The sequence below is a fragment of the Panthera uncia genome, assembly GCF_023721935.1.
Source record: "Panthera uncia isolate 11264 chromosome C1 unlocalized genomic scaffold, Puncia_PCG_1.0 HiC_scaffold_3, whole genome shotgun sequence".
NCBI lineage: Eukaryota > Metazoa > Chordata > Mammalia > Carnivora > Felidae > Panthera > Panthera uncia.
In genome coordinates this window covers 25404510-25416171 of record NW_026057584.1, presented here as the reverse complement: position 1 = coordinate 25416171, position 11662 = coordinate 25404510, and the positions used below count along the sequence as shown (strand labels likewise).

The window sequence follows — 11662 nt, the reverse complement described above, 5'->3', positions numbered from 1 at the left end:
GTCATTAAAAAAAATAATTCTACTTATTATTATGCTGCATTTATCTTTCTTGAATGAAAGGAGTCTGATTCTCCATCATGGGTGAGTTGCTTTTGTGTAGTTTGAGGGGGCAAAGAGAGGTTTTCAGTTTTATCAGAAGAGCAGTTCTCATGGGACTGATGAAGATGACTGGTGGTCTTAAATTGATTCAATGTGTCAGCATAAAGTGTGGTGTGATCAGAATGAGGTTCTTATTTGCAGAGGAAGAAAGAAAAGTGGTTAACTAAGTAGAAGAAAGATATTTAAGTCAGAAGATGCAGCTTTGAGGGTGGCTACAACCACTTAGTAATAAAGGTCACATGACTCTAAATTTGTTATTTTAGTCTTACTTTCCTTATCTAGATGACCAGAAGTAATATGGTGTCACAGGAAATGTCAACTGTACTTTAGAGCATTAGAAACATAAATTGTTTCTCCCTCTTCTTCAGCCTATCAGTTACTTAAAATACATGGTGCCTTGACATATCTCACCCTGAAAGGTATGAAATGACAGTGATTCCAAACTAATGGGTCTCAACATCTAAGGAAGAGAATGTGTTTGTGTCCATGCAAATAGTAGGTGGTGCAATCAACAGGATCTTTAAAGGCCCATATCTGAACAGATTTAAGAGAACTTACTCCAGTTATTATGTTGAAAGATATATTTTCTGTCCACTGATTCAGTTAAGATCATATGTCATCAAATAACCATGGTAGTTTGAAAGAATAATAGAATCTTGAATAAGAAGCTATTAGAATCTTAAAGTTCTTACACTTTTGGGGGTAGGAAGGAGTAAGAATCAATATTTGAAATAGAAAATTTAGAATAAGAAGCTGAGAGAGGAACTTGTTCACTTCATTAATGTCTCTGAAATTATTCTTACACATTTCTATGGGCTTATCTCAAGTCACTCATCAGTTCACTGACTATTTACAGACCCAGTCCCTCTCCTGCTCTTTAAGCATGGTACTAACATATGATATTCTTTCTAACAAAAGCTTTGCCAGAAATATTTTTGTAAATTGCAATGGGGGCAGAAATAAAGTAATTATAAAAATATTACTGTTATTTGGACACAACCTACCAAATATTCCATATATATGTGTGTGTGTGTATATATATACTCAAAAAAACTCCAACTAGTTAATTAAGCATAGTCTGTGCAGAGGAGTAAGTATGTACACATCAATAGGCATATGCACTAGAGCAAAACCTATGGAATGTATCACATTCAAAACAACTGAAGAGCTTCAGTCCAAAGAACTAAAGAGTTTCAAGGAATAATAATTGGCATTCATAAATGTGGACAAAAATAAATCCATATTCACATCTTCAAATTATTAAATCTAGAACACATCTTCCTCTTTCCCAACTGGTTTTTCTTATAACAAATTTCCGACACAGAAGAGAACATTTGTTTCATATTTTATTGAATTTCATTTATATTAAATTAAAAATATATTTCTGACAGATTCATGTAACAAAAAGGCAGAACAGTTTTCAAATTGTTCAGCTGGGATGATCAGTACGGAATGAGGCAAAGCAGGTCGCATTCTATAATTGCCTTGTACAGGTACAATCCTTTCCCAAGAGCCAAGAGAGGATCCTTGAGAACTAACTGAAAAGCCTAATTACAGAAATTTAAAATACTGTTTGTCCCTCATTCTCAAATAACAACAGAAATTGGGGGAAGGAAAGGAGAATGGGGTGAAGGGTTGGTGGAGAAGAAAGAATAAGGGAAATTATACTAAAATATACCTAACATTAAAAAAGTTAGTATGTGTTAAGTGCATAATCCTTCATAGATAAAATAGAAAAAAATCAAAATAACATTACACCACACACAATTGGCATCTCCTATTGTGTAAGCGAGTGCAGAGGTTGAACACATCACAATAGCGCTGAACACAGAATCACAAGTAATGTCAAAATGATAACTTCCAACCAAAAGGAAACAATCACAAGCCAATTACTTATATACAAATCAATCCTAAAGACATTATGTCCCAAATAAGGATGTCCACAAAAAAAAAAAAATCAAAGCAACATGACCCTTATTTACAAATGCAACTAGCCATGTCTTTAACAAGCTATAAAAATACTATTCACATTTTCAAACATACAGTAGTAATTTTTGTTTGTTTATTTCAAAAAGGCAGCTAACTTTGAACACTGGGATTTAAATGAAACATCAATGGCTTACCAGCTAGGTATTTTTGCACCCCTATCCTCTGAAGATACTTCACAAGAGAGAGGGCTTGTTTTCTGTTTACAGGTTAAGAACATGAAATGAATACGAATGTATATAATACCTTAAGCCTCTGCCTTTTCCGTGAAATGTCTCCCTTTATCACCTGAACTGATCTTAGTCAACTACTTGGATGCATGTATGAGATGAGTGTTTGAGAGAAGATTTAACATGACTTATTTTTTTGTGCTATGATTTGTCTTGCAAATTGATCTCACTTCCATTTGATCTTGTTATAATGGTGCCTAAGAAAGAGATGAACAACTAGTCATATACCATGTAAAGATGCAGTTTCGACATGCAGCGATGCAAGTCCCTGGTGCTCACAACAGGAAGTGTAGACACACCAGCCAGTGAGGTGTGCATTCAAAGTTAGCTGCCCTCACACAGCTGCTCAGTTTAATAATCGACCCATTTAACAGCAGTACCAATTTATGCTACATTTTTCAAAGTACCTTACTTTAAAAGAACCACTTACATATCTACATTTAGAAAATAACTTCCATACTTGATTACTGGAGTAATCCCAAAAGGATTCTTGGAGTGCTATGGTGTCATCCCCTCACTCCCCCCTCCCAGCCCCTGAGAGATCCAGAAATATACAGGAAAACGACTCTCACATTAGGGAAAAGGAACAACCCCCATTAACTGAAGAATCTGGAAATGGTACTCAAGAACCAGTTTATGTCAATATATAGGAGGTATGATTTCTTTCAAGAGAGCTGCAGGCCTGGGGGAAACATCACATCAGGGATAAAAAATAGCAGTAAAGGCAAAGTGGTTTGGACAGGTTAGACTATTACCTACAGGTATGAAACTTTGTTTTCTGATATTTGTATATTTGTACAAATATAACCACTTCTCATCATATGGGAAAATTCATTAGAGCATTGAAATAAAAATGTCCTTAAAGACTAAAAGTAGAGAAAAAGTGGCAACTTATTAGACTACATGGATTTTCATTGCAGTGAAACTGCCCTCATTATGTATTTGTCAGATAGATGAATGATCCAATAAGGAATGGCAGGTGGTTCTCAAAGCTGAATAACCTTTACCTGTTTGATAATAAGACTCTTCGTTTGTGAAAAAAAAAGTTACAGCAGCTGTAAAACATTTGCGATCAGGAATAAAATAAATATGTAAGGTAAATAAGTTAATTGCTTGCAAAACTAACTTCTCATGTGTAAGTTTTCTATGAAAAGATTAAATCTAAGACCTACCAAGGGTATGTGCACATATGTGAATTTCAAGATTCATCACTGGGCTGACTCAAGTTTCTGCAGAGAAGGATATAGTAAGAGAATTGGTCTTTATGGGAAAACATAATTTTAATATCATAAAGCATACTCTGTGCAGTAATCGATTGGAGAAGACATTTAAACAATGTCCGCATTGCTAGAATCTTTTACACAGAAGTCAGGCATTTGAGGGCAGAGGCTAAGTCAGTATTTCACAAAGCAACATGTGGGACCTCAGAGACCCACTATGGCTTCACAGAGGTACAGCATCCAGAGGGCCACTTTGAATTAAGGTTGTAGACAGGTGAAGAGAACAGAGGTGGCTGTGCCAATGCGGAAAGAAGTAAGGGTGGTCTTTTTCTTTAAGGTCTAGAGAGATATTACTTTTTCTGTGTTCCTAACAAGATAATCGCTTACTTGCAAAGCTGTCAAGGAATATTTTCCAAGGTAAGCAGGAGACACCCCAAGAGGTTGGGGCTTAGAGTGTTTTCAGCTCATAATTGAAAGAAAAGCATTTTCTTCTGCCCAAAATATCAGCTGGCTAGAAAGAGGTGAGGCAGGAGTCTGCAAAAGTGACACATCCTACATTTTTGTACCTCTACAAAATAGGCGGGACTTAAACAGAGTATCTGATATTTTGACTATTTTCTAGAGACTTTCCTTTTAATGAAAAGAATGAAGCAGCCCATGGTGTTAAAAGCCATCTGTCCATACAAACACAAGGATTCCTGACCCAACATCGTGCCCACAATAGCTTCATGCTGGCAAGTATGGAGAGAACTACTCTTGCAAAGGCATCTCTGGGATTAGAAAAATTGTATTCATTCTACCCAGATGTACAAAAGCTATCCTCACTGTGATATCAGTAAAATCAAGGTCCCCACTAATAACTGTTATTTTAAAATCGCACCTAACCTACAACTATATAATGTCATTCGTTCTTACGCAAATGGCAATCAGGAGACATGAGTCTGCTTTCAGTGTCTGTATGGCCTCAAGGCTGCTCTTCGAAGTCCATATACACAGTTAGAGGAACAGCAGAATTTTCTTGCCTATAGCATATACAGTAGAAGTTAGTTTATCTGGATTTCTCACAACTAGAATTTTATACACCTGGACTTCTTGTCTGCAATATTAAAAATCATTGGTCTAATAACTAGAGTCCAAAATAATGAAAATACAGCAGTTTGAAATGCTTCGTTTAGCATTAGTTATCAAAAATTTGTCAATTAATTGCTTCTTTTTGTTTTTGAAAATGGGAGGGTATCGTGGGAAAAATCGACATTTTACAAATTAAATGTATTTTGTTTGGTTCCTAAATGGCATCACTCAATCTTTGTCTCTGCATAAGGTAATAGAACATTCACATTCCCTTTACTTCATTTTGAAGACCTCTTACTTAAAGTCACGTAACATATTTGCCTGTTAAACTCTGCAAGGTGGTGTTTGCAAAAAAAAATTAAATTTTTTTTCTCTTACATTTAATACAATTAAAAATGGTAAAAGAATAAGAGAATGAGAAAAACATTTAATTGCAATGCTTTAAATCAAGTTTTCACAAGTGGAACCAGCTCTTTATATGCCTACTTTCAGCTAAACCTAACAAATAACAATTTTAAGTGGCAAACTTATCTTATACTATGCAAAATCCATCCTACATTTTCATATCCTGCATTTTATTTTGTTACATAATGTTCTGTGGTTAGTTTTCTAGTTTGATTTATTTAATAATATTAAAATCATTTATTTTCTGAAAACCTAACTAAATCTACGTCTTACAGCATTATCATGGTTTTGCCCAGTTATATACATGCTCTCATGATCACCTTTTCTATTACCTTATGAACTACATACTAGTTAAATAATCAACATTTATAGATGGATGAATAATTCAAGTTTTGAAATAAAGGTTAGATAGTTCTAGAAAACATGTATTTACATCCTTCCCTGTCGGGCTTAAACAATCTTATTTTTTTTCTTTTCACTTTGACACTTCAGAAAGTGAGGGGCACATTGATAGCCCCTCTGACTTCATCTAGCAGCAGAACCTCCCAGTTCTTCTACTGGTTTGTCCTTGGCATTGGGAATATGCATGCTCTCCATGTCACATCCTGCTTTTAGAAGGTATTGATACGTACATTGTAACACTTAGAACACTGTCTCTTCTTTTCTGCATCTCAACATACAAATGTTCAGTCATTCTTCCTGATCTACTAAGGAAGAATCTCTTCTTTTTAGTTTGTACATGTTAATGTGATTTCAGCTTGTATTTTTGTTTTCATTCTCTTTCAAGAATATTACTTGAGAAAGAATCCTCATCCTAACCCATGCCACTAAAATTTGGAAAACCAAATGTTACTCAGCCATCCAAGCGCCTCTTTATGGTTCAGGACGCTTTATGGTTCTGGGTCTAGTCTAGAGAACATCTTTTCTCATTTAAGAATTAAAGAATGGTTCTTTAAGCAACCATTTAGTTGTACAGTGTTTCCTTGTCTGTAAATAGGATTCCCCAAGATAGGCTAGGCTACAAAATTTGGTGATTTAAAAAAATATAGTCTGTGTAATTTTACTACTAATTTTCTTAATTGGTTCTGCATATTTGCATTGATACAATCAGCTTCTGGGATTTGATATCCTGATGTCCTTTGCAGGCTTCAACTGGCATTTTAAAATTTCATTCTACTGGGTTGAATAAGTTATTGTTTTAGAACAGATAAAACTAGTTTTTTCTTCCTTTCATTCACTCTCAAGTATGTTTTTCTGAGACAAAAATAAAACAAAAGAGAAATCCTAAAACAACTGAAATCAAAGATGTACTACAGAAAGCATTCAAAAGAAAAAAGTTTTTGTGAAGCATTTTGGGTCATCTTGGGTTATACTTGAATCTATTTCTAGTTACTAGTCATAGACTACCTGATGTGTAAGTGTTTTGTGTTCTCAGAATAGAGACTACATCACTGAATACATTCTATTACCTTCACAGTAAAACATTTATTTTTCTTTCGTTCTCAAAATAAGTGATTCTGTTTTCCATTTCCCAGTAAAAATCATATGAATATAGCAAATCAGAAGAAAAAAAATCAAGTTCTAGTATCCAACAAGGGTGCTGTCAGTGGTAAGTTGTTATAGATTTATCTAGAAAGGGAGGCTTATTTCCAAATTTTCATAAGAACTGATGTGAAGTCCCCTTCCTCTGGAGACTCCTCTAAATGAGTGGGAAAGTTTGAAGATGTTGGACTTTAGCCCCTAAGTCATTCCATGTCTTCAGCCCTGAAAAGTTCATGGTTGAACATCACTGGAAGGGTTCTTACAAACCTCTCCCTTGCTCTATTTCACTCTTATAGCTTACCTGATTTCTCATAACTTAGTAAGAAACCAGTCCCAACACCTCCAAAGTTCTTGGCCAAAGACCAAAAACCTGCTGTTGACTGAGAATCCAGATAGGCCAATTAGCCAGTGAGGCAATATCCTTCTAGGCCAGTACGTGTTTGGATGGTAACACTGAAACGGTCATGTTAGTCAACTTCAGTAACTTGTAGGTTGTTTAATTCATGTTTCAAATGGATTCATGGGAGATCTTCTAACAAACAACTGATTTTATGATGACCACTCACAAAATAGTCCATAAAATCTTATTCCTTGGACTTATGGGGAAATTCAAATGTCATTCCAAATAAATCCAGACTTAAAATCATTAAGTTAGGGATAATATTGCATTTATGTTGATGTTCCCCATTTACACAGTGCTTTTAGTAGACTCAATAAATATCAGTTGAAAAATTAGGGTGTTGAATGGATGGATTGATTTACTTTTTCAAAACAGGCAGAAACCTAAATCTCTTTCCATTTTTTTCTCTCTCTAAACTCTGTTTTACCAATGGAGATTTTTAGTCTTGTTGCTTTCTTTTTGGTAATATACTTGAATTTGATCCCAACATTTTAACGTTGGGAAAAAAAAAATAATCTGAATGACTGCCCACACAGATTTTCCTAGAGAGACTACCCAATTTTCCTAACTGTTGACCTGATTAGGTCTCTTGTTCCTGGAGACTCATTCCTACTATTTGTTCACATTGCTCATCTTAACTCAGTAGGTATTCTTTTAAAAAGATACATAAAAAGATGGTTCTAGAAGTAGGATGATGTGTTAGAAGAGAGTGTTATTATACAAAGTATCAAAAGATTAGTATGTTGGATATTAAAATAATTACATGATAAATTTTTCACCTTTATTTACAACTTTTGACCCAAGAACCTATCTATAAACTGCAAATGTTTGTGTATTTCTTTTTATTATACCAATTTATGTGCAAAGAGTTACCTTCTACTTCATATAAATAGAGTCTCATACTAGAAATTCCATGGAATCAAGCCAATCCTTACTTGCATTGCTTCGTGTGGAGTATACACACTGGATAATTTTCTTTGCGTAGCAAATATGATATCACTTGTAGATAATGTGCTGGACCTCTCACCATATTCTCTTGATACTGTTCCAAAGTCCTAATTTGCTTGGTTTGGCATTTCCACAGTCTTTCCTTATCTTAGCTCTTTTAAAAATGTACTTAAATTAGTTATTTTGCTGGTTGCTTCCATATTGCTTCATTCAAAATCCAAAATGGAGTTCAGAAAGAGAACAAATAAAATTATAGCTTAAGTGCAAACTACATTTCTGAGTTTCTGTCAAGTAGACATACCCAATCCAGTGTGTCTCTTCCAGTTCAATGGATTCCCCATTGGACCACCCCTGAAAGTGTCAGTAGTTTTCATGAACCACACAGAACTGTCTCTTAGTTTCCCTTTAACTCTTTATATTCCAACTGCCTATTGAGTACTGTCATTTATGGAGAAGAAAATGTTGACGAATGTAGAGGATGTGGGGGGTACATATTCAATAGATTTACGTTACACTTGACTAATATCTCGGCCTCCCCTTCTAATTTTAAAGACTATAATATTTAAAATAATGGCCATTCCACCATATTAAAATATTTTTTTACAATGCTGTCAATTTATAGCAACACATGAGAAACATTGATGTAAAAATATTTGCAATTAGAAAGTAAAGTCAAAATATAGGAATAAAAGTAATATAAAAGGACAGACCGAAAAAAGGAAAACAAAACCCTCCAAACATAATTACTAGCTATAACTTTGAGAGAGATCTAAAAATTATGGAAGCTGAGTTGGCCATTCTTGCTTGTCAGGATAGAAAGTGTTGGAGAAAGAAACTAGATTTTCAATCTCAGTTACTATCATATGTTATAGAAAAGTTTATCCTTTTTTTTCTAATGGAAACTTTATTAGGATTTCCAAAGATACTGAAAATGTACACATCAGTTCCTGTAGATAGGAACAGATAGCATGGGTCTTTCAAGCATCTGCATTAAAAAAAAGAAAGAGAAAGAAAGAAAGAAAGAAAGAGAAGAAAGAAAGGAAGAAAGAAAGAAAGAAAGAAGAAAGGAAAAGAAAGAAAGAGACAAAAAAGGGAAAAAGTTGAGAACTACCTTGACAGCAGGCAGTATTGCCTTATATTTGCTGGTCCTTCCCTAGCTGTTCCAGTCTCCTGACCAACCCATGCAGAGAAATGAAGAAACAGTGTGGTTCCTCCTGTCTTTCTCTTTCAGTTCTTCCTTCTAATGTTCAAGTTAGATGAGCACATGACTATCATTGCATCTCTATATCTTCCACTGGGAAGTGTCAAAACTACTGGCCTTGGGAATAGAAGGAAGACCATAAGAGAAAGAGAGGCGGCAGGGAAATTGGAGCGGGCTTGTCTCTATCTTAAAGCCACCGCTGAGCTTACACCACAGTGTTTCGGTGTCTGTAGGGTGGAGGAGGCAGCACGGTGCCTGGCTTCAGCGAGAACTCAGAGAGGTATTCAGGATTCTCTGCCACAATAGGCCGGATCCGTCCATTTTGTTTATAAAAATATTTTGTGCTGTACTCCTGCAGGTAGTCTGGGTGCTGAAGGGTGCTCCGGGGTGGCAGGCTGTGATTCCAGTAGTCAGGGTTGTCGAATGCTTTCTTGGCCTTTTCTGGCACAGACAGTACATTGTTCTTCAGATACCCGGCATTTCCCAACGCGTTGGCAAAGGTGTTGAGGTACAGTGGCTCATTCACATACTCATCCTCTGCCTTGGGTGGACCGTTGGAAGCATTGTGATATTCGGGATTATCCAAAGCTTGAAGGTCTCCATTTTTTCTCCGAGAAACAAAAGGGTTTTCTTCCACAGGGTTCAGGTATTCTGATGGAATACAAAAATATCAGTTAATATCCACTTTCTGGAAAATGTTTATATAGGATGGTTAGCTTCTTGTTCCAGAACAATGAAGCCACAGATTTGTCTTCATGAATTCTCACGAAAACTATTTTGTTGATTACCTATGTTGATTGCTTGGTTGATTACTTTTGTCATATGAAAAAAGAGTAAGTGGGCCAAAACTCTTAGTGACTAAATAAGGCACCGCAGGCCAGAAGCAGAGTTCCTGTCCCCTAAATTGTTCCTTTTTTTTCCTAATTGTATTTTTATCTCCTATATATGGGGCCACTTGTTTAAAGCTTCTGTTTTCTAAAAGTCGGCATTCTTTTTGTTGGAAAACAAGACAATTTATCAGGGTTAAATAGCTTTTAAATGCGAAGAAATTGGAATTTTTAAAAGGATATTGAAAAATCAAAATGTCTATAGCTTAACTCCATGCTAAGATGAATGAAGTGAAGGAATAGCAGTTTTTAGTCTGTGTGGTTTGCTGTGATGCTCATATAAGTAAAATAGATTTGATTACAGATGTTTCATAGAAAGCCTGATGCATAGGAAAAGAAATATCTAAGGAAAAGACTCAACTGATAAAAATACCTGATGGACATCTAACATCATTAAATTGGCATGCCTTACATATGTTTAAGAATACATATGCTTAAGAATAAAGTATAATTATAACATTTACTTCCAAGTGCTGACCATCATCACAAAATAGCAAACTATTAGTTTGAATCATATGAAATGACTGTTTTGTAGGTGGAAACCAGTCACAGAGTGGCTATATTGTATGATTCCATCTAATAAATCAATATGAAATAGGAATTGACCCAGAATTTTCTTTTTAATTTTTTTTTAACGTTTATTTATTTTTGAGACAGAGAGAGACAGAGCATGAATGGGGGAGGGTCAGAGAGAGGGAGACACAGAATCTGAAACAGGCTCCAGGCTCTGAGTGGTCAGCACAGAGCCCGACGCGGGGCTCGAACTCACGGACCGTGAGATCATGACCTGAGCCGAAGTCGGACACTTAACCGACTGAGCCACCCAGGCGCCCCAGACCCAGAATTTTTTTAAAGGTTGTTAACCAATACTTTTCTCCTTAAATTTAATTCCACCTCTGTGTATATAGTCTACACATCTACATAGAGTAGACCCACTTTTTGTCCTCTCTTTTCACTGTATCCACAGAAATGACACTTTACCTATTCCTATTTTGGTGTTGGGCCAGGGAAAGAGCACAATTGTTGAGATGCCATCATTCTGAAACAAATTTTCTACCCTCCATACTTAGCTTGACAAGTAAAGAAAAAAAAAATCATCAATTCAGGGTTATTTTTCCCTGGATACAGGACTGCTGGATATGGTTAAGTATTTAACATCCTGTGCAAGTTAAAAGATAGTAATGACTAGCCCACAATCATATACAGAAATTAAAGGAACTAACATCATCCTCACAGCAATCCTATGAGCAAGGAAGGACAAGCTGTAGCTTTTCAGTTTTATAAACAGGAAACTGAGATTAAACGATGTATTAAGGATACAACTAGTATTGAACTAGATAGAATTCAGATCTAAAACTCCCATTGAACAATCTCATTCTACTGAACTGTTTTCATTATTGTCCCTAAAGAAGTAGGGAGAACTTTTCACTTGTTGGAATTTGAATGGTTGGAATTTGAATGGTTCTCAAAGCAACTGTCATTTTAAGAACAATGTATGTAAAAACTTACACAGGAGGCAGAATTTGATTTTCCCTACCAGATTCCTGAAAGCGGAGGAGTGTCTATACTAAAATTCTTTAGTCTCTGAGAAGCAGGCTGGAGTACAAAAATCTTTTATGGAAACTTGTATTCAGAGACAAAATCTAGGGAGGTTCTACATTGAGTCTATATTG

The 11662-nt window shown here is 35.5% G+C and overlaps 1 protein-coding gene across 1 annotated transcript in view; it reads right to left on the bottom strand.

Annotated features, from left to right (window-relative positions):
• Nucleotides 1-1435: 1435 nt before the first annotated feature.
• Nucleotides 1436-11662, bottom strand: part of ERBB4 (erb-b2 receptor tyrosine kinase 4) — a 448902-nt gene continuing 438675 nt past the window's right edge. The window contains exon 26 of the mRNA XM_049615240.1: nt 1436-9753. Within this exon, the coding sequence (XP_049471197.1) occupies nt 9308-9753 (446 nt within the window). The 3' untranslated portion in view covers nt 1436-9307. The remainder of the gene's footprint in view (nt 9754-11662) is intronic.